This window comes from Myotis myotis, unplaced genomic scaffold, assembly GCF_014108235.1.
Source record: "Myotis myotis isolate mMyoMyo1 unplaced genomic scaffold, mMyoMyo1.p scaffold_m19_p_7, whole genome shotgun sequence".
Lineage (NCBI taxonomy): Eukaryota > Metazoa > Chordata > Mammalia > Chiroptera > Vespertilionidae > Myotis > Myotis myotis.
The window spans coordinates 93,986,650-94,011,702 of NW_023416379.1; the positions used below are offsets into that span (position 1 = coordinate 93,986,650).

Here is a 25,053-nt window from a genome sequence, read left to right on the forward strand (position 1 = left end):
AGAGGGGCTCAGTTGCCCAGAAAACCCAGAACGATCATTGGTTCCCTCCCATGGGCCTCCCCCAAGCCTTCCAGGGACTGGGTCCCTTCCCACGAGTGAGCTCAGTGGGGCCCTGCTGGGGACATCGCTGGGGCCGAGCTGGCCGTGCCCTTTTCCTCAGTGGAAGGTGCGTCTGACTCTCCTTGGGGATGGGGACAGCAGAGGCACAGGCTAGGGGGGCAACCGCTTGTCCTGGGGGCGTCCCCAAGCCTCTCGCCCAGACATTTCCCACCCTCAGTTGCCGCAGGGACGAAAGCTCTGGCCACGAGTGTTTGTGGCCAAGACTGACTTAGTGATTCCTTAAGCGGATAAATCTTAGGTTGGACATCAGCCCAGATCACTATGCCCACCCCTTCACCCTGTCACCCTGGACAGCTGAGGGCAGGGCAGAGGGCACAGGAACAGTGCGTTTGGTGTGCACGGAGGTGGGCATGGAGAGCGTGGAGCCCTGAGCACCCCTGCGGAGCCCGGGCAGTGCGCCTGTGCGGAGGGCACTGGGGCCGTGAGTGTGGGCCGGGAGGAGGGGAGGTGCAGGAGGTCCACACGGCCCCTTCCGCATGCTTTGAAGGTGGTGGATGTCAACCACAGGAGGCATCAGCTTAAGGGCTCTGCATCTCACCTTTGCCTGGGGGTGGGGAGGCGGGGGCTGTCGCCAGGAAGGTGCTCTAAGGCCGCGGTAAGTGGGAGCTAGGACAGCAGGCCTCGAGTCTGTGGGACGGTGGGCCCCTGCCTCTCTGGGCCCTGAGTCCCAGACTATGAGAGAGGGATTTCTCCAAGGCCCCACCCGCTCTGGCCTCTTGGGATTCCATCCATGGGAGGGTAGGGCGGGGCAGGGGGAGCTGGAGCCTGGGGACAGGGTCTGCTGGGTGGTGACCCAGGGGCTCCCTGGGGAAAGGAGAGGGACCCTTAGGGTCCCCTCTTACTACCATCCCCCACCCCATCCCCAGGCCACACCATCCCACACACCTGGGGATTTTCCCCGGCTGGAATCTTCCAACTCTTTATGTAAATCAAGGCACCCAGAGGTCCCTGGGGTGTGTATACACATGCATGTATGTGTGTGCATATGTATAGAAGCATGTGTGCACATGTGAACATGTACACATGTATGTGTGTGCATATGTGAGATTCCCGGTGACTTCGTGGCGTGTTGTTGGGGGACCACCAGCCACAGGACCAGGTAAGCTGCTGGGAGACTTTCTGGAGGAAGGCTTGATGCTGACATGCTAGGCACTTCCCCATCTGATGCCGGCCTCACTCCTGCTGGGAGTGGGGAGGGCCACAGGGGCACAGGGGCAGGGAGAGCTGACTGGAGGTGGGTGGGCTGGAGGTGGGGCTGGAGCCAGGGGCAAGGCCGGCCAACCGTTTGCCCACCCTCTCTGGGCTTCAGTTTCCTCCATGTCACAGGGTCTCCCCCAGGATTCGAGGAGGCAGTGCCCGCGGGAAGGGCTGGGGACAGGAGGGAGGTTGGTGTGTCGGGGTGCGGTGCTGGACGGGCAGGGTGGGGGTGCCAACCGCCCCCATTAGTGGCCCCTCTCACCTCTAGATCCCCCAGATCAGCTACGCCTCCACAGCCCCGGACCTGAGTGACAACAGCCGCTACGACTTCTTCTCCCGCGTGGTGCCCTCGGACACGTACCAGGCCCAGGCCATGGTGGACATCGTCCGCGCCCTCAAGTGGAACTACGTGTCCACGCTGGCCTCGGAGGGCAGCTACGGCGAGAGCGGCGTGGAGGCCTTCATCCAGAAGTCCCGAGAGGACGGTGAGTCAGGTGCCGCCTGCAGGGTCTTCTCGGGAGTGGGGGGCCGGCCACAGCACCACGCTGTGCACTGCCCGCCAGCCACGCGCTGGGTCCTGTGTGGGCTCTGCCTGCCCTGGGCCCTGCCCTTGTGGGCCTCGGCCTGTCCCCTGAGCACTGGGCCATGGCCTTGCCGGGAGCTGGGTGGCTCCTGGGGGCGAGGGCGGGTGTGAATGACTTAGCAGAGGTGGCCAGGTGTGGCCAGGCCGCGGAGGGACTGGCAGTGTTCCTGGTGTGGGAGCTGGTGGAACAGCCGCTGCTCTCAGGCAGACGGGAGGGGGAGGGGAGGGGAGGGGAAGGAGGTGGCCTTTTTAAGGGGGTGTCAGGGGCCAGCTAGCAGGTACTTGAAGCACCTTTTCGGGATCAGGAACTCGGAGTCCCTAAGACTGAGCAGCTTGGTGGGCGCGGGCGGGGCCGTGGGTCACATCTTGCTGCTGGCTCCCCCTCCGTGAGGTCGGTGCTGTGGGTGGGATTTGAGGAACGTGGGAAAGTGAATTGCTCTCCTTGAGGACCCCCCCCCCCCGCAACAGGCCTCCTTCCCGGGGTTAAGCTCACTGCTTTCCCTTAATTGCGTCAGAAACTCTAGCTATCAGCCAGCGGTAAGCGGTAAGCGGCTGACATAACAGGGTTTCACCTCTGGGTGGCCCTGCTGAGGGAGGGAAGCCCCTCTCTGCCTGCGGTGGCTCCTGCAGCAGGTGAGCCCTGTCTGGAGGTGGGGGGGGGGCAGTGGGAGGCAGCCCACCTACCTGCAGAGAGGGCCCCTCCGCCCCTCTCCTGGGCTCTCCCAAGGCCGTGTCTCGAAATAGCTCCTGTGGCACCTCGACCTTGGGATGCCGTCTGTATATTTATACCCACATAACCCGGCCTCTAATTGCTTTTTCTAAGGACCACAGTGTCCAGCGGCTGGCGTCGGTAACACCCTGCGGGCATAATCCCGCTATAAATCTTGGATAAGCCTCTTTAATTGTACAGCCAAACCCTCCGGGTGCCTGTGACCTGGCGGAGAGGGCGGCCTGTGGAAGTGGGGCGGCACTGACTGATGGCTGCGGCTGCGGCCACTCCCACTCCCGCAGCCTGGCCTGCAGGGGAAGGGGCTGCCTGATCCGCTCCCATCTCAGGCCACTGCCCACTCCCACAGCCGGGCCTGCAGGGGGAAGGGGCTGCCTGAGCCGCTCACATTTCAGGCCACTGCCCACTCCCACAGCCCGGCCTGCAGGGGGAAGGGGCTGCCTGAGCCGCTCCCATCTCAGGCCACTCCCACTCCCGCAGCCCGGCCTGCAGGGGGAAGGGGCTGGGCTGAGCCCACTCCCACTCCAGCCATGTGGGTGGCAGCTGCCCGAGCCCTGGGACCCGGTGGCAGTGGCGGACTCTGCTGCAGCCCTCCCCCTGGCTGTCTGTGTGCCGCCTCCTCTGCCGACTCTGGGCTGGCCCTTGCCCCTGCTTCCAGGTTTCTCTCCACACAAGTCCCCCGCCTTTCTGTTTAAGATGCAACCAGGGCAGGATTTGGGGACAGAGGTGCCGGATGGGGGCAGGGGCAGAGGTGCTGCATCTCAGGGCTCAGTGTGGTCAGCCCCTGCTGTGAGGGACCTGGCAGCCCCCCTCCCCCCTCCCCCCAGTACTTCCTAGCCCCCTATGTGCCCAGCAGTGCTGAGCACCTGTCTTATGCCTGCTGTCCTGGGCGCGCCTCCTGCCCTGGGAGGTTGGTACCCCATCTCATAGGGAGGACCTGAGGACGGAGAGGCCCAGTGATACCTGCAGCAGGTCACGCCGCGCGCTATGGGCGGAGAAGGGATTTGAACTCTGGGAGTCTAGCTCCAGGACTAGAGGTCTGAGCTGCTCTTGTTTCTTGTCACTCTGTCTTCTGCTCATTTCCCACTGCATTAACTGAGATCGGTGTGGGCCAGCCCGTGGGACACGCACACACACACACACACACACGCACCTGCGAGTGTGCAGAATTAAGGCATGAGATATGGGTGAGGTCTGGGCATTGCGTTTTATCTGAAGCTAAGATTCCATATAAATTTCCCATTAGCTTCTACAGTAATCAGACATTGGGTAGTTAGAAAATACAATGTCTACTCAAGACTTTTGAGGACTTCTAGAAAAGTAAGGGAACTAGCTACTCTACCAGAGCCTCCAGCTCAGGGACTGCTGCCTGGTACAGGTGCCCCTCACAGTGCCGCTGCCCCCTGCTCTCAGCCCATTGTGGAGGGCCTGGCTTCCTCCCTGGCAGCACCTCCCATGTCCCCAGAGGCTCCTGCTGTCACCGGGCAGGGTGCATAGCCCTGGGGCGCTGGCTGGGCCTGCGCTGGCCTGTGGGCAGCTCGGTCCCGCGCCCTGCCTGCAGAAAGAAGTTCGATTGGAGGGCCGTCTCTAGGTGAGTGAAAAGAACAGGAGAGAAAGCCACGCTCCAGCTGGCCAAATTGAAACGAGAATTGAATGGCCAGGACAGAGGCCACTGTACCTTGTAGCCTCTTCCCCGCAAGAGATTAAAGATGTCTTTGGCCGTATACAGTATTGATTTGTCCTCTGAAGTGTAAATCATCAGTGAGTTGCTCAGGGGAGCGCCAGGGAGTGGGGCAGGGGGCAGGGTGTGCACACAGCCCCGGTCAGGGCTCGGCCAGGAGGTCCTGGGCACCTACTGTGTGCTGGGCCCTGGGACCTGCATAATTATGCCCATTTTGTAGATGAGGAAACTGAGGCCAGAGAGGGTAGGTCAGTCTCCCAAGGCTATGAAGCCAGATGTGGAGGAGCTGGGACTGGAAGCCAGCTCTGTCTTCTGGGGGCCCCCGGGGAGCGCCCGGCACTGACGGACACTGGCATGGGGCTTGAAGAAAGCAGGGCCCATCCGGGGGCTCACGGGGGGTTTGGGTCGGGTCCTCTCCGTGAGCAGTTCCAGCGCCCTGTGCTCCCAGGGTGGGAACAGCATGGCCTTTCTCGGAGTGGCAGGAAGAGCTTCGGGCCCAGGCCTGCTCCCGGGGGACACCCTGTCCTTGCGCAGTGGGAAGTCCCGAGGCCGCATCTCCCTGTCATGCTCCTGCGTCCCTCGTGGCTATTCCAGCGATGCTGATGAGCCAACCTGTTGCTGCCTGACCGCCAGCTCCAACTCCCAGGGCTGAGCCTCGGACTTGTATTTCAGTGGCCCCTGTCAGTGCAGTGGCATCGGCGTGGGCACAGGTGGTGACTGGCAGGGCCCTGGCTGTGTGAAATCTCTGGGCTCAGCTTCCCTGGCTGTACACGGAACATGGGCCTCCTGGAGGCTGCGAGGGGCTGGGGAAGAGCTAGATCAGCTGGAAAGAGCTGTGCCAGCCCCTCCTGGTGCTCATGCTTCTGGGAGACCAGAGGAGAGGTTTGCCCTCAGCATTCCCAGGATCCAGAACCCCTAAAGGGGGGCCCTTAGAGAGTCCCTTTCTGCTGCCCCCCCCTCCCCTCCTTATCTCCTCCCACTTCTCTGTCTCTCTCTCTAATACTCCAGGCTCAAGCCCACCTCAGGGCCTTTGCACTGGCTGGTCCCTCTGCCCAGAAAGCTCTTTCCCTGGATAGCCATGTGGCCCACATCCTCAGCGCATTCAGGTGTCTTCCCAGGTGTCCCCTCTTCAGGGAGGCCTCTGATCCCTGTGCCTCACACTCTTCATCCTCTCTTCCCTGTGGTTTCTTTAAAGCACTGGACAAGTACATTTTTATTTGTTTACGGTCCACCAGGCCAGAGACTTTTTGCCTGCTTTGTTCTCTGCTGCATTCCCAGCCTCTAGCACAGTCCCTGACGGGCGCATAGTAGTTGCTCAGTAAGTGTTTGTGGAATGGACGATTGACCACAAAATCCAGCTCCCAACTACCCACTTCTTTAGCCCCCCTCCCACCCCTGGGCCTGCGAGGCTGCTCTCCTAGCCTCCCGAACGGCAGGCTGAGGCGGGCAGAGCAGCGGCCTCTGGGGTCAGGCCAGGCTGCCCTGGGACTCAGCCTCCATCCCCACTGAGCTCCCTGCTGTCTCTGAGCCTCCACCGACACACTGAGGACAGAAGTCCTTTCTGGGGGGGCAGAGGCAGGGCTGTGAGGACTCAGAGCCCGTCTGCAGCGGCTTCAGGCTGAGATGTGGGGTTCAGCCTCCTCTCACGTCTCCCACGGTGCCTGCCTCAGAGGACGGGAAAGGGAGAGGCTGGGCCCTGCAGACCCACTTGAGCCTCCCGGCTGGCCTGAGTCGCACAGGTTTATTTCACACCTGCGGGTGTGGAGAGGCGCCTGGCCGCGGGCCTGCTGGCTCTCGGTGGGCGTGGGAGGCGCGGTGCCCTGCCCTGCCAGCGGTAGGTGCTGAGTAAGTGAATGTAGGGGTGCAGGATGCATCTGTTGAAGTGAAAAGAGACACTCCAGGGTTGCAGGGGCCCTGCCAAGCCAGAGGGCAGGCCAGCAGGGCTGGGGGAGGGTGCCTGGACCAGCAGAGGATGGAACGGGCCTGCCAGGTGGGGGAACAGCATGAGCGAGAGTCTGGAGGTAGGAGTGAACGAGGCAGATGGGACCCCAGCGAGGGGCCTGGCCTGGCCCTAGTGGCCACAGGACAGGGGCCAACGTGAAAGGGAGCTGAGCAGCCCTGACCGGTGTGGCTCAGTGGATAGAGCGTCAGCCTGTGGACTCAAGGGTCTCAGGTTCGATTCCGGTCAAGGGCATGTACCTGGGTTTCGGGCACATCCCCAGCAGGGAGTGTGCAGGAGGCAGCTGATCGATGTTTCTCTCTCATCGATGTTTCTAACTCTCTATCCCTCTCCCTTCCTCTCTGTAAAAAATCAATAAAATATTTAAAAAAGAAAGAAAGAAAGGGAGCTGAGCAGAGTTTCTTTTAGGACAACCCTGTATTTTTAAACTTTTTGGCACTTGGGGTCACACCTGCTTGCCTGAGAGATTATATGAGCACCCACCATCTCCACCTGCCATGCAACCTGTCAGGGCCTGGGGGTCTCCCTGCCCACCAAGGCTCAGTGCCAAGGCCCCTCCTCACTCAGGCTCCCCTGACCTCCTCCCGCCAGCAGCGCTGCTCACCTGGGCGGGGACGGTCTCCCCAGCATCGCCCCCCGGGGAGCTCAGTGCTGTGACCTCTCCCTCTGTCTCTTGCACTTGACTGTGTGCCCTCGCCCTCCCTTACATAGCAGGTGTTTGTAGAATGGACACATGGGTGAGCAGATGACCAGCCCTGTGCCCTCGGGCATGTCACTGCCCTTCAGGCTTCCTCTTCTCCTCTGCAGCAGGTGGGCATCAGCTCATCCCAGGGCCCAGCCTGACCCTGTGGGCTGTGTCCTCCAGCATGCTGACTTCACATTCTTAGGAGCAAAGGCTGTCAGGGCCTGTTCCCACGAGTCTGGCTCGTTCTGCAAACACCTCAGACATTTGCTGAAACTCCTTACTGAGGCGGCTTCTCAGAGCAGAGCTGGGAAATGGACCGTCCCTCAGGCCCAGGGATGGGTGTCCAATAGGGCACCTCAGGGCGTGGCCTCTGGCTCAGGGCTGACGGGCCAGCTGGGGGGGTGGGGGGGGATGAGCCTGGGCACGCAGCCTTCTTGCCCCAGCCAGGTGAAAGGGGTTGGCATTAGCCGAGGGGATGGGGGGCTAGAAGCAGGGGGGGGGGCCCTGCCACTGGGTTGGTGTTTATGACAGTGGGATGCTTTGCAGCATCTTCTCAGGAAGAGACCTCTGGACTGTCCCTCCAGTTGCCTCACAGCCCGGGACCTGGCAGCTGGCACCTGGCACGCCCTGCCCGCTGACCATGCATTCTCCAAGGGTGTGGGAGGGAAGTGGGCCCACTCAGAAGCCCGTTGCCACCATTCCAGCTCATCCACCAGGCCTCTCTGAGCCTGAGACCCATCGCATCGTCAGCTCCCCTGTGCCACCGTCACTCTCCGTGGGTGGAGATTAAGTGGACCTGGCCCGGGCACCTCTGGCCGAGCCACGAGGCCTGCCACACGCGCGCCGAGTCTCCTGGCTGGCACTCGGACACGGGCAAGGTGCTGCGTTAATGTGACTGCGTGGCGGCTGTCAGGTCAGTCTGTGTCCCGCCACGAAGAGGAACCGCGCGCCCGCCTAGCCCGCCGTGGGGATCTCGCCTGTCCACTCTGACTTCTCTGCCGCTCTGGCCTCTCCATGCTGCGAGTCCCCTGGGTTGAGTGTCACTTTCCCAGCTCTCTCCGCCTCGAGGTGCTCGCCCCGGCCCCTCACGATGGGAGCAGAAGATGGAGTGACATCTGGAGTCGCCTCAGCTTGACGGAGTGAGCAGGGTGTCAGACCCGAGCCTGCTGCTCTGGGCGCTCGGCCTTTCCCTCGTGGACGGAAGCAGCCGCTTCTCTCTCTGGCCTCCTTCGTGGCACAGACACTCGAAGATTTCTTTGGGCTTTAAAAAAGCTTCCCTTTGCCGGTTGCAGCCCTTTGTGGCTCTGGCCTTCTGAATCCTGTCCTTTTCTGGGCGGCACAGTTGAGCGGAGTGGTTAGCAGCCTGGATGCTGGCTCTGCCCCCGGAGCTGTGCCACCTCGAGCCGCCACCTAAAGTCTCCGGACCTCAGGGTTCATCTGGGGACATGGGGATCGTGACAGTACCTGCCGCACAGGTTGCCGTGAGCACTGAGTCAGCACTGATGAAGCACTCAGCACAGCCGGGGCCCTCAGGAGGCACTGCGCTGTCACAGGTGTGGGCTTCTTCACTGTTGACCAGGGTTGCGGGGCAGAGGGCCTGGGCTGGGAGCCTGGCCCAGGTCTCGCCCTGGCTCTGCTTCTGGGTGGCTGTGTGACCTGGGTGGGTCACTTCCCCTCTGAGCCTAGTTCATCCCCAGTGTGAAGGTGATGCGTCAGGACCTCTGAGGTCCCCCTGACCTGGTCTTTGCACCCTTCACCAGGCGAAGCTTTCCAGCTGCCACATGGAGGTCCGGGTCCCACAGGGCTGGCCTTTGGTTTCCGGCGTGTCTCCTGTTTTGGGCCCAGACCTGTGCCCACAGAGCAGCCACATCCTGTGCCCACAGCAACCCATTTTTCCCAGCCCTTTCAGCCTCTTTGGTTTCTCGACCTCTGATACTTTTGAAAATAAATCTCTAAACCTGGTTTGAACCCCATTTTCTCAAGTTCACTGTCTTGCCCTTACCTGAGCCTCTCTACCGAGCACATGTAGGCCCTGCCCTCCCCGGTTCAGGCCTCAGAGTCCCCTCACTGAGTTAGTTCCTTGGAGATGTAGCTAAGGCAAGTCCCCAGCTCTTATTCTCTGCTGCTCAGAATGGCCTTGCGGGCTCACCGTTTCCTTTCCTTCCCACCTGAGACTTCCTGCTGCCGGCCGGTATGTGGCTGCTGCCTGTCCTGGGAGGCCCTGTGTCAGCCCATCTCCTACTCCTAGGTGACCTCAGACAAGGCACTTCCCCTCCCTGAACCCCCAGTTCCTCACCCGTGAGCCCCGGAAGGGGCTATGTGCGGTCTTCAGTGGGCTCCTGCCCGTGGACACGCCAAGGGCTGCCCATGGCCCTTTGCCCTTGTTATTCTGTGTGCCCCCTCCAGGCCTCCTCCAGAGCCTTTGGCCCCAAGGCTCTGCCTCCTGCCTTGGCCCTCAGCCAGCCTGGCCTGTGAAGACCCCTGAACTTCCTTTTGTTTCAATGTACGTATTTTTAGGACGGTGTCATTAACTGTCCTCAAGAAGCTGCCAGGCCTGGCCCCACCTTGGCCCCTACACAGCTGCCCTGAGAACTGTCCCCATTTTACAGGGGAGTGACCATGGCCGGGGCCGCCTGAGGCCTTGTCGGGGGCAGAGCTGGGGTTTGCACTCGGCCACTGCCCGGGTCTGCAGCTCGAGGGGAGGGAGGCGGAGCCCTCCTTTTAATGGGGCATGGGATTCCCTTCACCTGCTTCTCCAGGGAAGCGCGGGTGCCAGTCAGATGGATGGACCTAAGAGCACCCCCCACCCCCAGGGGGCCAGGCAAGGACGAGGCAGAGTGACTCCTATGATGGGGGTGTGTGTGACAGGAGTCACCAGCCATGTGTGGCTTTGTCTGAGCCTGTGAGAGGCCCCGTCTAAAAGTGGGCAGAACAGCTCGGCCGGCGTGGCTCAGTGGTTGAGCGTAGATCTATAAACCAGGAGGTCATGGTTTGAGTCAGGTCGGGGCACATGCCCTGGTTTCGGGCTCAATCCCCAGTGTGGGGTGTGCAGGAGGCCGATCAATGATTCTTTCTTATCACTGATCTCTCTCTCTCTCTCTCTCTCCCTTTCTCCCTTCATCTCTGAAATCAGTAATATTTTTTATAAAGTGGGCATAACAGGCCTGGGAGGTGGAGCAGGACATGTCCCCTCCTTCAGTGGTCACTGCTTCAGTGCCGGCTCGGGGTTTTCAGGGACCCAGGACTGTGCTGGCAAGGAGGGAACTGGGACACTTCTGTCTCCTGCTATTCAGCCCTTTCCTCCCCCACCTCAGCACAGTGATTCATTCATTGGATGAATAAATATTTATTGAGCACCTACTGTGCGCCAGGCATTGAGTCATGACACTGAAGATACAGCCTGCAGTGAGCAAGTAAGTACATCGTTGTGTAATTTCACACAGGAGCTCCTGGGCATCGCCAGGAGGCAGAATACTGCAGCGTAAGTGGCAGAGGGGGCAGGTGGTCAGAGAAGGCCTTCCTGCAGCGGTGACACAGCGTGGGCGTGAGCCGCGTGGAGATCTGTGGGGAGACTGCCTCAGGCAGAGGAACCAGCAAGTGCAGTGGCCCGGGGTGGGGGCCTGCCTGGCATTTGGGGAATAGCCAAGAGGCAGGAGGGAAAGGGCACGTCGCCCAGGGCCTCTGGGTCACTGTGAGGACTTTGGGCTTTGCCCCAAGTAAGATGGGAGCCAGCGGAGGGCTGCGAGCAGAGGAGGGATGTGAATGGACTTGGATTTAATAGGATTCCGCCGGCCATGTGGGCAAAAGGATGTGGGCCTGAGGCAGGAAGGCCAGAGGGGAGGCTCCTGCTCTCATCTAGGCAAGAAGTGATGAATGGGTGTGTGTGTGTGTGTGTGTGTGTGTGGGGATAGATTTGGGGTGTACTTTGACATTTGAGCCCACTGGGCTTGCTGTCAGGATGCCCGTGGGCAGAGAGAGGGGCATCGCGCGGGCACTCCTGGCTTCAGCACCACGGATAGCGGCACCCCCCAAGGCCGGAGACATTCCGGAAGCTCCCGTCAGCTCTCCAGCTCTGCAGTCTGTGCACGCTGAGCTAGAGCCTCATTTGTAAAGTGCGGATCCCTTCCCCTCGATTTTGTTATCAAATTTTTTTTTTTAGCCAAATATGTTTATTTCTGGGCACTGCTGCAAATTCTTTCAGGGATGAGGCAAGTCTGAATGCAGTTTTACAGCTGGGATGAGAGGTTTGGAAGCAGTTGTTTCCAAAAATCTCTGCATCTGGCTAAACTGTTGTGGGGGTGGGGCAGGGTGGGAACGAGGGAGGGGGTCTTTCTTGAGGCTGGGTGGTGGGAGAGGGTGGGGCCCAAGCTGGTTTGGCTCAGTGGATAGAAAGTCAGCCTGTGGTCTGAAGGGTCCCGGGTTCGATTCTGGTCGGGGGCACATGCCCGGGTTGTGGGCTCGATCCCCAGTAGGGGGCATGCAAGAGGCAGCTGATCAATGATTCTCTCTTATCATTGATGTTTTTCTCTCTCTCTCCTTCTCCCTTCCTCTCTAAAATTAAAAAAAAAAAAAAAAAAAAGAGTGGGTGGGTCAGTCCCAGGGGAGCTTCCTGACCGAATTTGGTCCTTCATGCCACCTCCTTCTGAGAGTGAGGGGGGGCAGCAAGCCCGCCAGGGGGTGAGTGACACATGGCAGCATGCTGCCCGGGCTGGCCACGGGCTTGCTGTGTGTCTTTGGACAAACCACTCTTCCTCCGGCTCTCATTTCTCCATCTGTAAAATGAGGATCACTGTGGTCCCTACTTTGTTGGTTGTGGTTAGAATGACGGAAGCAGGCGAATTAGCCATCGGAAAGGCCACGGAAGGGGGCGGCGGGGCTGCCTCCGAGGCCTCGGACCCCAAGGGTGAGCACTTGGTCTCTTCCTGCTTGGGGTTCCCCCTCCCATGTGACCGTCCTCCTCCTCCCAGCTTTCCATGGTGCATCATAGCTGTGCTCCATTTTCTGTAGACAGAATGATCATATGGATATCTGCACAAATTCTCATTTTTAATGAGCCGGAAGGAAAGCTAATGACCATTTGCAGACGTCTTGGGCCCAAGGGAGAGGAAGGAGGACAAAGTGACTAGCAATAGGAGAGAGGAGGGGGGAGAATGAACTGGACGGGGGTGGAGTAGGGACTGCCTGTCTGCCCCATAGTGAAGAGAGAAGAGGCAACTTGCCAGTCACCTCGGAAGGTGGGAGGGAGAGGAAGGTGGAGAAGGAGAAGGAGGAAGAGGATGGGTTGGAGAAAGGGAAGGTAAAGGCAGCCAGGACTAGGCTCTGGTTTGTGGGGCTCAGTTTTCCTATCTGTACATTGGACATAATACCTAAGACTGGGCTGATTGGGAGGATCTAATGAGAGACCATGTGAAAAAATATTAAACTGAGGAGTGCTGCATGAACGTGAGGGACCGTGGAATAATGAGGGAGCAGAGTGTGTGTGTGTGTGACAGTGAGTGAGGGGAGTGGAGAAGACAGGATGGGGCAAGGGAGTGAGTATGGGAAGACAGGAAGAGGAGGTGGAGGGACAGGAGCTGAAGATGGGGCATGAAGACCTGGACAATAGGCCAGCTCTTAACTAGCCCATCTGTTCATTCATTCATTCATTCATTCATTCATTCATTCTTTAGCATCCATCATCTACTTCACAGATGGATGTCTGCTCCCTGAGGGCAGGATTCCTCTTTCCTATTCATGGCCACACCCTCAGGGTCTAGGACAGTGCCTGGCACTGGGAGGTGCTTAACAAATTGTTGCGAAATCAATGGCTGCTCCGTGCTGGGCACTGTTCTAAGCACTTTAATGTATTAACTCACTTATCATTCACATTCTGTTATGAGGAGACAAGGCCCAGAGAGGGTAACTAACTTATCCACAGCCACACAGCTAAGACGCGGCAGAGCTGCGATCTGAACCAGGCAGCCTGGCTCCAGCCCTCACGCCTTGAACATGGGAATTATAGAACCGGCCGCAGCTCAGGCAGGGTAATGAGTGCCAGCCGTGAGGGTGTGATGAGAGCAAGAGGAGTTCTGACTGGGGGCGGGTCTGAGATGTTTGGGGGGATGGAGGAGGAGAGATTGGGCCCCTCGGCTGGGTGGAGATGGCAGGTGGAGAAGCAGGAGGGTGCTTCTGGGAGAAGGACCAGCACCAGCTCGAGTTGAGGTGGAGGGAGTGGCCCTGCTGTGGCACCGCGTTGAGTTGTGAGGCTGAAGAAGGGCGAGGAGCTGCTGTGTGACCTCACTCACCCCTGGAGCTGGGGGCAGATGGGGAAGGGGTGGTGGGTCTCACTGTTGTGGCTCCTGGCCTGAGGACTCGGAATGAACTCTTAGCAGTCTGGGGTTGGACTCCCCTTCTTTGGTTTTCCCTCATTCTCACCACCGAGAGGGAGGGAAGTGGGGCCTGGGGGCTGGGCCAGGGCAGTGGTCTCCCAGGGCGGCTTGGGGTGGGGGCAGGCCAAGAGCCAGCCATCTCTCGGTGCTCTGCCCCCCCTGCCCCCCAATAATCCCCTCCCACCATCACCTGCCTCAAAACACTTTCATTTCCTTTTCTATTTTTTTTCCTTGTTTCTTGCTTCAAAGGTGTTTTGCCTAAATGGGTTTGTGTTAAGATATAAGGTCGATCACTCAGCAAATTTCCTTCTGCTCAGAGCTGAGAGCCATGAATAATGCAGCTCTGAACGAGGCTGCTGCTGCCCAGCTGCCTCTTGGGATGGGGACAGCCGCTGGGCTCAGGGGCACTGCACCCCAGATGCTCTGATGGGTCGCCCAAAGCCCACAACCTCCCCTCCCAAAATATCCCCCCCCCCCCCCCCGGCTGGCCTGTGCACAGGCGATCCCTTTGTTTGGGGTGAGGACAATGCATTCGTTTTATACACGTAGAAAAGGAGGTGCAGAGAGGGTGGGTGAAGTGGCTTTTATGAGGAGCAAGCAGGTGATTGAGCTGGGACATGGGCCCTGCCTGTGCCCGGGCAGCCCCCTGAGCCACACCAGGCCAGCCCTCTGATGCCTGTGCCCGGGCAGATCCAGCCCATTCCCTGCAGGGGCAAGGCTGGGTGAGTGAGGTCTGGTGGGCCTAGGGAGAGGGTTTCAGAGGAGACAGGACTCTGCCCTACGTGGGCCACTGAGGCTGAGTTGGATGGCAGGTGTGCCTCTCCACCCAGTCAGTGACCCCTGCCCATTGCCAGCAGCAGTGGAGGCACCAACGGTGCTGGGGCAGGTTTGTGGCTGTGTGACCGTAGGGTGTGGCTGTAGGGTGTGACTGTGTGGCTGTGTAGGGTGTGGCTGTGTGGCTGTGTAGGGTGTGGCTGTGTAGGGTGTAGCTGTGTAGGGTGTGGCTGTGTAGGTTGTGTAGGGTGTGGCTGTGTAGGGTATGGCTCTGTGGCTGTGTAGGGTGTGGCTGTGTAGGGTGTGACTGTAGGGTGTGGCTGTAGGTTGTGGTTGTGTAGGGTGTGGCTGTGTAGGGTGTGGCTGTGTAGGGTGTAGCTGTGTAGGGTGTGGCTGTGTAGGTTGTGTAGGGTGTGGCTGTGTAGGGTATGGCTCTGTGGCTGTGTAGGGTGTGGCTGTGTAGGGTGTGACTGTAGGGTGTGGCTGTAGGTTGTGGTTGTGTAGGTTGTGGCTGTGTAGGGTGTGGCTGTGTGGCTGTGTGGCTGTGTAGGGTGTGGCTGTGTAGGGTGTGATGAGTGTGGTTGTGTGAAGGGCTGTGGCTTCTGCCTGCGCTTGTGGCTGTGGGGTCAGGAGAGGTGTGGCCGTGTGGGTGCCTGTGTGTGGCCGTGTGCCTGTCCTGTGGGTGAGGCTGTAGGAGGTTGTCTCTGGGTTTATGCTCGTGATGGGTGGGGCCATGGGTCTCTGTGTGAGGGGTTGTGACTGTGAGGTTGTGTGAGGTATGTGATTTGATTTGTGAGGGTGTGAGTTGCCATGTGTGTGTGTGTGTGTGTGTGTGTGTGTGTGTGTGTGTTGGGGGCGTGCTGAGATTGTTCAGGAAAGAAAGGATGTGTGTCCTGCTCAGAACAATCCCCAGGACCTCAAGCTATGGCCCGGGGTTCTGCCCGGCACCCGTCCCTCTGGTCCCCAGACACATACACCCACATTCCTTGTCCTGACCCCAACTGGGTGGTGAGGTCCCTGTTGTTCCAGCCCCGCCCACCAGGCTGTGCCCACTCCCCGAAGGCACAGGCTCCAGGAGGCAGACCCAGGCCTTCACAAACTCCATCACATTTAACCCGCACTCCAGCTTCACAGGGTGGGGTTCCTTCAAGTCCTTCCCCTGCAGGTGGAAAGCCTGATGCCCAAAGAGGCTAAATAGCTGTGAAGTCTCACAGCGAGGACCCCCCCCCCCCCCCCCCCGCCTCAGTGGGGGGCGGGGCGCTGTAGCATGCGCATTGACGCTTTGCACATGGGGGACAGGGCCAGGTGGGAAACAGTGCCTGCCCCTCCCCCGGGCCACTGCCTCTGGCATTCATGCCTTTCTCTGCTGGCCCAGCTGGTGCCAGGCAGGGACCCGTGGGCCTCCACAATTCGCTCAGCTACCCTATACTTCACTGTTCTGCTTCCCATGTGTATTTCCTCAGCGCCGATAGCAAGGAGTTCACATCTAGATGGAGAAGTAAAATCCCAAGAGAAGGCTGGACTCAGAGTTGTCCAGGTGTTCGTGAGGCCCAGCCCACGTGTGTACAAGGACCTCCTGGGCAGACACTGTGGTGGACTATCTTTGTAGCCCAGAGCCTGGCATGGAGGAGGTGCTAAGTGCGAAGTGGGTGCCCAGTGGGTGTGCACACGGCCATCTGGGCACTCAGCATGGCCAGGTGGTGACACAGGGGAGGTCGCAGTGGGCTGTGGGGTTAGGGAGGCCGCAGAGGAGGTGGGAGGGTTTGAGCAGGTGCAGGTGCCCATCCTGGGTTCCTGCAGAGCCTCTGCCCACGCTCGTGCTCACAGCTCCCCCCACGCCGCCCTCCCTCCCTGCCAGCTGGGCGCTCGGCGGCTAATTCATCCAGGAAGCATGGACCGAGCAGGCACAGCATGCGTGCTGGGTCCCGCGGGGCCCCGAGTGGAGAGGCAGACGCCAAGGAGGTGACCAAGGCCCAGCGAGGGCAGGGCCGCAGTGACCAGCCCCGGGCCCTCCTGCTGAGGGAGCAGCTTCTGCAAGCCTGCTGGGGAGCAGGTGTGGTAAGACGGTGCATTCTGCTAGGGGCCCGGGCGAGAGGCATGCTGCAGGCCTGAGGAGGAAATGTTGGCCTCGAGGGTCTCTCTCTCTCTCACACACACACACACACACACACACACACACATGCACGCACATGCTCACACACACACACGTACATGCTCACACAATGCACATGCTCACATACACATACACACATGCTCACACACACACATGCTCACACACACACATACATACGCACATGCTCACATGCGCACACACTGGGAGCCACCGAGGCAGGGAGCCACGTGTCAGACTTGTGCTTTAGAACGAGGCTGGAGTGAGACTGGATGGTGGGGCTGGAGCAGGAGCAGAAAGGGACGGTGCCGGGAACCAGGCCTGAACCCTGGCCCTGCCTCTAGCCCCCTGTGGAGCTCTGTACCTCCCCTCACTGTCCTGCATAGTCCTGCTCACCCTGGAATAGCCTCAGGTTAGGGGCACTCGCTCCGGGCCTGGGTGCTTCCCACCTCACCCCCCCCCACCCCCGGCCACAGTGCTGGTGCCTGGGACCCACCACAGAGCTCCACTTACTTAGGCACAGGCCTCCTTTCCCGTGGAAACAACAGTAGCACCTTATGCCAGGCCGGTGGGGCTCGGTTGGTTGAGCGCTGTCCCATGCACCGAGAAGTCGCTGGATCAATTCCTGGTCAGGGCACATGCCCGATGTTGCAGGCTCCATCCCCAGGAGGGGGCGTGCTGGAGGCAGCCAGTCGCTGTTTCTCTCTCATCCATGTTTCTCTCTCTCTCTCCCTCTACCTTCCTCTTTCTCTAAAAAAATTAAATAAAAACGTATTAAAAAGAAGTAGCACCTTATTAGTCACTGGCCCCTCTGAGTAGCTCCCTTTTCTGAGTGCAAATTTGGGGAGAAGGCCTGGTTTTGGAGTGGGAGGGGAGGAAGGAAGGACGGTGTGAGCACATGTGTTGGTGCGTGCATGCATGTGTGTGCATGTGTGTGCTTGCATGTGAGGCCATACGGTCCAGGGTGACTCCCTCATGCCTTCCCCCCACCTTCCTCTCTGCTGGGAACCTAGGGGAGCCTGGGGGTCCCTCTTGGGTTGTGTAGCTCCCCCTTTCTCTGCATATTGCAATATGCTGCCTTCACATTTTGCTGTAATGTAGATTTTTCCACTTGATTTCCTGGAATTTGTCTTTTCATTGTTTTTCTCCCTTTTTTAAATTTAAAGGTCACTTGCTCAGACTGTGAAGGGATGGGACAAACCTGGCTGTGCCCCCTGCGAGGTTGGGCCTCAGGGAAATTGCTCGATGTTCTAGAGGAGGATTTTCCCTCCCTGTCTGAGCCCAGAGCCCGGGGCTGCTCGGGCAGAGTGAGCAGCCTGGGTTGCAGAATGCGGCCCCAGGCCCTGGGCGCTGGAGCAAGGAGGTGGGCGCCCCGTGCCCTGGGCGCTGTGGATGTGGTGCCCTATCGTGGTCACCTGGGCCGCCTCAAGCCTGCAGGCTGGTCGTTTAGCTCCTTCCTGGGGAAGGCCCAAACCTTGCCCTGGTGCCTGGCAAGGTGGGTCTCCTGGCGAGAGGGAGAATGACGGAGTTGGAAGAAGCCTGAAGGAGCGCGCCCCTCGGGCAGGCTCCCTGGGTCACCTGTGCTGATGGACGGCCACCGTGGACAGTCCCGGCCGGGGAGACGTGGCCACTCAGCAGAGAGACTCGCCGAGGGCACGCTTCCCAAGTCTGGAGCGTTCCCAGTCCCCAGCTCTCCGGCAAGGCAGCTCCTCGGGAAGGTCCCAGTGTGCAGGTCTGCCTCTGCCTCCAGCGGCTGGCCCTGCCCAGCCGCCCTGCCCTCTGGGGGTTCCCCAGCCCCTGCTTCACTTGGCCCCACTTGCTTCCACCTCTACCCTGGCTCCAAGACCGTGTCCTTCCCTCCTGCCCTATGACGTGGTACGGAAGAAGCCGGGTGTCCTTACGGCTGCCTCCCAGCATCTGACCCGGCGGAAACATACTGGGCTTCAGGGAATGCGAGCTGCCCCAGTGGAGGAGGGCAGAGGTGATGCGGGGCAGGCGTGTAGGTTGAACGCCGGCTTGGTGTCTGGGGGCTGTGGCGGCCTGGCGCCCAGTGGGCCTTCCCTGCCAAGGTGTGCCCCGCGGGGCAGGAGCGTCTCCTCGGGCTGACTCCCTCCTGGTCCCCACGGGAGGGGTCTTAGTTGCTGTCGTTTCCTAAGGTCGATTGTGCCAGGCACTGAACAGGGCACTTGTCTACTGAATGAATGAACAAGCGCACACACAGACCCAGCCCTGGCCTTGGGGAGTGCAGGGGGGCAGACTCTGGGGCAGATTCATCGGCCGGACCCAGAGGACACCCAGAAAGGTCACCAGACCGCAAGTGGAAAGGTCGCAGAGACCACAAATACAACAGGAAACCGAGATCAAGTTTGGTAGTGGAGTCTCTATGTCACATTCGCGTCAGGATAGGTGGCTGGAGCCGGGGGAGGTGCACCCGGGGGAGGGGGCTGGCCAGGTCGGAGCCACCTCGGGGAAGGTAGGATTTAAGGAACCCGCTGGCTGGCAGGGTAAGAGCAGCTCCTGGCAGGCCCCGTCCCCCCTCCCGGCTGCTTCGGATGCCACGGGGCCAAGAGTGGCCGAGTGGCCCCATTTCATGAAGGGACAAAGGGAGGACCTGGGGGTTCTCCATCAGGCAGCTACGTGAGGACTGGGACCCCTTTGCTTCACTCGTGTCCGAGCGCTGTGTCTGGCCTGGCTCCTGGGGCCCACATATACCAAGCTTGTACATTTTGCCGTATTTGCTCCTGACTCCTGCCTGGAAGCCCCCTGTGGAGCCCTGTCCTGTCCTTTGCTTCCTGAGGTCACCATGACCCTGACGGTGGTGGGATCCCTCGGGCCCTCGTCAGCCACTCCGGGAGCATTTGCTGAGCACCTGGTGTGTGCAGGCACTGGTCTAGGCCAGGGGTCCTCAAACTACGGCCCGCGGGCCACATGCAAATACAAATATTGTATTTGTTCCCGTTTTGATTTTTTACTTCAAAATAAGATATGTGCAGTGTGCATAGGAATTTGTTCATAGTTTTTTTTTAAACTATAGTCCGGCCCTCCAACGGTCTGAGGGACAGTGAACCGGCCCCCTGTTTAAAAAGTTTGCCGACCACTGGCCTAGGCACTGGGGAGATGGCAGCGACTCCACCGGACAAGCTCCGGCCTTCATGTAGCCGTTGCTCATATGTGTGTGTGGCCACAGGTGACGCTCAGTGCGTGTGGTCCTCAAACTACGGGAAAGGGACGATCCCGCTGCAGTTTGCTCTCCAGGCAGCTTCGTTGTCAGGATGCTGTCCGCGGATTCCCGAGAGCTGTCTCATTACCGAGACTCCGTAACAGCCCATGTCCAGACCCCACAGCTTGCCTGGGCTGCTGTCTCCATGCTGCTGTTTCACATGCGGTGCGCTTGTCTGTGCTCCGTCCTCACGTCCCGGGCCCATTTCTCTGGGCCGGAGTGAGGAGGGGACGGGCTGGCGGAAGGCACTCGGCACACTCAGCTTCACAGGACCACCCCCCACCCCCCACCCCGCGGTCAGCCTTCCAGGGACGCCCGTCCATCACACTGTCCAGCTTTCTGCTAGCAGAGGCAGGGCCTTGAGGGGTGGGACCAAGGATAAGCCAGTGTTGACTGGTGGGCAGCGCACCGGGGAGAGCAAGGTGTGGAGCCAGGGCGGGCTCAGGCCACTGCAGGAGCAGTGTGGGGCTGGGAGAGGGCGGGGTGGGGGGTGGGGGTGGGGGAGAGAGGGGGTGGGAGTCGGGGTGCTGGGAGAGGGGAGTGGGGCCTGGGAGGTTTGGGGTGCCCCACTTCACTGCGGGCTTTAGTCCCGCGGCTCGGTAACAGTGACAAGCAGGTGGGAAGCAGTCAGAGGGCTGGCCTGGATGCTGACCCCGGTGCCAGTGAGAGCCTCACCTGGAGTGGGCACCGCCCTCCTCTGGCCTCAGTCTCCTCCCTCCACGCCCAGAATGGGCCCGGGGGTCTCCGAGGTCCCTGCCACCTCCGTGTGCTCAGCTGTTCTTGGCGGGTGGCTGTGGCTTCCTGCCCTGGCCCTGCAGTGGGAGCACTGGCTTGGCGCGCGGCAGCTTGAAGTTGGCACATGGCAGCCGGGTGCTCGCCAGGGGGCTGGGTGCCTGGCGTGTAGAGTGAGGGGCTGGCCAAGGGGATCCAGGAGGGCCTGGAGGCGATGGGGAACTCAGGCTCCTCCCTGCCCCCCTCCTGTGATCCTGTGCTGGAGCCGGGACACTGGAGGGTTCCTGCCCTGCCGGGAGACAGGGAGTGGGCTTGTTCCTTGCTGCACGGGTTTGATGGGACCATATTTACTATCAAGTGGACTCACGGGTTCTTATTTTGTCCAATGAGAGGCCAGGAGGGGGAGAAGGGTGTGAAGAAGGGCCCCTCTTTGGTGCAGAGGTTGGAAGGGGGTGCTGAGGGGAGTGTGAGCCACGGTCTCCATGGTGACGGAGCCACGCTGCAGGGGCTGACACAGGAGGGCTGGCGGGCTTGGTGTGTGACTCAGGGTGTTTCCAGAGCTGGGGAGGTGCTGCCGGAGATGGGGTTAGCAGGCTCAGTGACCAGGCCTTCCCTTCCCTGGGGCTCTGCACACAAACTGCACTGCAGTCCCACTTCCGCTGTGTGCGCTCTGTCAGGCGACTTAGTTCCTCTGAGCCTCAGTTTCCTTGTCTGTAGGATGGGCTGTTAGCACCTGCCCCCGGTGTGTGAGGATCATGGAGTGCCGGCATGCAGGGGGTGCCCTCCGGGCCCCTCGAATCCTCGCTAGCTAGGGAAGGGGGCCAGGAGGGCGGTTGAGGCAGATGCTGGGCCACCCTCTCCTGGGGCTTGTGTCACCCCAGGGAAGAGCCTGCTGAGCCAGCCCCGTGCGCCTGCTCTGGGGTCCCCTGAGCAGCCCGCTGACAATTGGGCAGCAACGCAAAGGGGCCCCGTTGGCACTGGGTCTCACCCCGGGGCAGGGACAGCAGTGGGCGCTAACCCCAGGCCAGGGCTGTCCCCAGACACGCCCAGGTTCACGGCCCCCAGGTGTCCCCCTGACTCCACACCCCAACCCCTTCCCCACATGGCCTTGGCCATGACACAGTGGACGGGCTGAAGGGGTGGCTGAGGGAGACAGGCGTCCTGTCGCCAACCCCTGCTCTGCTGTGACTGTCTGTGTGACCTTGGGGAAGCCCTGAGCCTCTGTGCCTCAGTTTCCTCATCTGTATATTGGAGCTGTGCTGATGATGCCGCCCTCAGATGAATAATGCAACATCTGCAGAGAGATATTCAATATGGGTCAGACGCTCCATAGTTCACTGAGCTCTGCATAACCCCCCGCCCCCCCGCCCCCTGCCCCCCCCCGCCCCCTGCCCCCCCCCCGCCCCTCCCGCCTTGTGGCTCAGGCCATGCTCTCATCTCAAGTGCCTGTGATTCACATTCTCGCTGATAGAGCTGTGGTCACCCAGTTTTTCCTTCACCAGCAAAAAGAAGCCTGCAAGACGCGCCTGGGCGGCAGGCAGCAGGCGGGGCTTCCAGGACCACTCGCAGGGGCTGCCCAGAGGGATTCCTTAAGCTAAGAGTTTCTCCCTGTTGGAGAACAATTGACTCCATCCTGCCGCCCTCCCTGGCCCCTGGGCCCCTCCCTGCTGCAGCCAGGTGGCTCCCCTCACCCCATCCAGCCTCCTCCTCTTGTCCATCTGTCTCCCCAGCTGGGGCAGACATGTTGCAATTGGCCCACTTTCTAACTGGAAAGCAACCATATGGAGGGTTTAGCTGGAGCCGTGTCTGCCTGGCTGCCATTAGCGCCGGGCAGCGCTGTGGGCAGCGGACTGGGGCCCTTCGGCTCTCCCTGTGCCCCAGGACTGGGGGGCCCGGTCCTGCCAAGGACCCTCTTTCCTTCTCTCCTCCTTCCCCGTGAGCTCCTGACCATGGGATGGGAGTTCTGTGGGTGTCTCAGGAGAGAAGGGAGGCGCTCTGTCTGCCTGGAGGAGGCAGGAAGGGAGGTGGGTGCTGGTCAGGGTGGGGGCAGGGGCATGCTGCCTTGCCTGCTGCAGAGGAGCAGGGGTGCCCTTCCCGGCCGGGGACAGGGATGTGGCAGTGTGTGTGTTGTGTGGCCCGAGGCCCGGCGGGCACCTGGTGCAGAGCTGCCCCCTCTACTCCCTATACCTTGTTCTCCCCAAAGTGCCCCCGCCTGGCTGCTTACGCCTCCTCCCTCTAAGACCCAGCTCAGGGTCACCGCCTCTGGGCAGCCTTCCCTGATTACCAACTCTGCCCATGGGTAGAATCTCTTCTTGGGTGGAGCTGGGTGTTGGCGCCTTTCCATGGGGCAGGTGGGTGGGTGTCTCCCGGCACAGTGAGCCCCTTGCAGCCCAGGCCTGGAGCAGGCTGTGCAGAGGCCTCAGGTTGCCCGAGCCTGGACCGGGAGCCATTCGGAGGCCCAGGGGTGCCCAGCCACGGTGGATGGCTTGAGGCATTGGCTGGGCCCCGAAGGGCTCCTGTTTGAGGTGGGGCTGGGCCAAGACACCTGAGTGGGCCTCAGAGGTGGGTGATGGTCTTAATAAAGGGTCTGGGTTCATTAAGAATAACCCCTCATGCTTTTCCAACAACGGAGGCCTGACTCTGCCACCAGAGGCCCTGGGGTCTTATTCCCTGGAGGGGAGCATCCCAGCTAGCAGGGATAGGGGATGGGGGGACTCTGTAGCTTTGAGCCGGCCGCTTCTCTCCTCTGAGCCTCAGTTTCCTCGTCTGTCAAATGCGGTTGATGATAGAAACACAGGCCCACCGGTGCTTTTGTACCAGGAGATCCGGGCGATTAAATGCATGGGTAATACCCATCCTCGCCAGCGCTGGGGACAGTCTGGGGCTGGGGACCGGCTGGGTGAGGTGTACAGGCTCCAGGATTTCTGTGAGCCGCCAGCCTGGTGAGTCCGGCTTCTTGCAGAGGACTGAGCAAGAGGCAGGCTGGCCCTGGTCCCCTCCCTAGGACCCAGCTGGCAGGCAGTGGGGCAGTGACAGGAGGGCTCCCAAAGACCCCCTGACCCCAGTCAGCTCCCCTGTCTGTGCAGCACCACCCCTCTTGCAGCACAGCCCTGAACGGTCTTCCCAGGCTCTTGAGCTCTCTGCTGGGAATCTTACCACAAATAAGAGGTCGGGGGCTGGGGGAAGGGGGTTGGGAGGGGGAGAGGGGAGGGGGAGGGAGGCTGTGGTGTCAAGGCACCAGCCAGGCCAGAGTTGGAGCCCGAGGGCCTACACAGTGCAGGGTCTGTGAGTCAGAAAGGTGCCTGGAGCCGGGACGATAACGGAGCTGGGTTGCAGCAGCGCTGCCCAGGTGTGCGGCACCAGCCAGCAGCCTCGCCCACTGCTTTCCGAGGGGCCTGCTGGTGAGCACGGGGCCTGGGACAGAGGCCTGGGAGGTGGGTGTGGGTGTGGGCGTGGGGGGCACTGAGGGCCCACGGTGGGCGCTTTGCTCTCACGCTCAGATTCACTCCTAAAAATCCTATGATGTGGTTACAATGTGGATAGTCAGCGTTTACTCAGCACTTAGCCTGTGCCAGATATTATTTTATGTCCATGCATTAACTCAGCTTTACAACAACCCTATGAAGTAGTGGTGTTATTATCTTCACTTTACAGACGATGTGTGTGAGGCACAGAGAGGTTCAGTAACCGCCCTCAGGTCACACAGTAGTAAGTAGCAGAGCCCAGATTTGAGCCCAAGCAGACTAGCTCCTAAACACAATGCTGTATTGCCTCTCGCCTACTTTATAATGGGGAAACCGAGGCACAGAGAACTTAGGTGACATGTCCAGGGTCACCCAGTGGGTGAGTATTGGAACTTGGGTGCTCCCAGCCTTGTTCTCCTGGCGGGGGGGGGGGGGGGGGGGAGGGGGAGTATGAGTTGGGGGGAAAGGGGAAGAGAGACTCCAGCTCTCCTGTCCGCCCAGGCTGACTGGCCCCTTCCCGCAGGGGGCGTGTGCATCGCCCAGTCGGTGAAGATCCCGCGGGAGCCCAAGCCGGGGGAGTTTGACAAGATCATCCGGCGCCTGCTGGAGACCTCGAACGCCAGGGGGGTCGTCATCTTTGCCAATGAGGATGACATCAGGTGAGGGGGGCAGCGGGCAGGGGTGGGAGCCAGGGATCCCTGCTGGTGACCTTCCTGCACAAGTCTGACCCCAGAGAGGGATCCAGAGTGGTCGGGTGGGTGAGTGAGTGTGGGGCTGGGACACCCCTCAGGCAGGGCCACAGGCTGGTGCTAGTGGGCGCCCCTGTTCTCCCCCCTCCCCGTGTCCTGCATCCGTTCTACCAGCCAGGGCTGGGAAGCAGGTACTGTAATGGAGGGGCTACGGCCCTGGGTTAGGGCCAGAGCACCTAGCTGCTAATCCTGCTCTCTCTCTTGCTGGTCCTGTGACCCAGGCAAGTTTTTCAACCTCTCTGGGCTAAGGATGCCTGCTGGCGGTGTTTGAGAACTGCGTGCCGGAATGGCAGAAAGGGCTTAGAGTGGCCTGGCACGCAGTAGGAGCCTAATGCATGGTGGCCACTTCTCAGTACCTGCCTCCTTTCTTGGTGAGCTCAGGGTAGTGGGGAAAGGCCTGGCCTGTGGTTCTAGTCCTGGCTTGGGGACACACTCACTGTGGGCAGTATTGTCCCCTTCCTGGGCCTCAGTTTTTGCATCTGGAGAATGGGAGCAGGTGGACTCCAGGTGCCAGGACAATGCCGTGCAGCAACCCTGGGCCAGCCCACAGCTTGCATGCCTGCCCCCAGTGGTGCCCGAGGCATAGGTCCCAAACTCGGTGCCTTTAAAAGATAACCCCTGGTCCTGACTGGTTTGGCTCAGTGGATAGAGTGTCGGCCTGCGGACTGAAGGGTTCCAGGTTC

General features: G+C 60.5%; 1 protein-coding gene across 2 annotated transcripts in view; it reads left to right on the top strand.

The window, feature by feature from the left end:
* The window catches only part of GRM4 (glutamate metabotropic receptor 4), a 105,564-nt gene that overhangs the window by 47,534 nt on the left and 32,977 nt on the right, over nucleotides 1-25,053 (top strand). For both annotated transcript variants that reach the window (XM_036318280.1, XM_036318281.1), the window contains exons 3-4: nucleotides 1,586-1,802; nucleotides 24,145-24,280. In XM_036318280.1, the coding sequence (XP_036174173.1) occupies nucleotides 1,586-1,802; nucleotides 24,145-24,280 (353 nt within the window). The remainder of the gene's footprint in view (nucleotides 1-1,585; nucleotides 1,803-24,144; nucleotides 24,281-25,053) is intronic.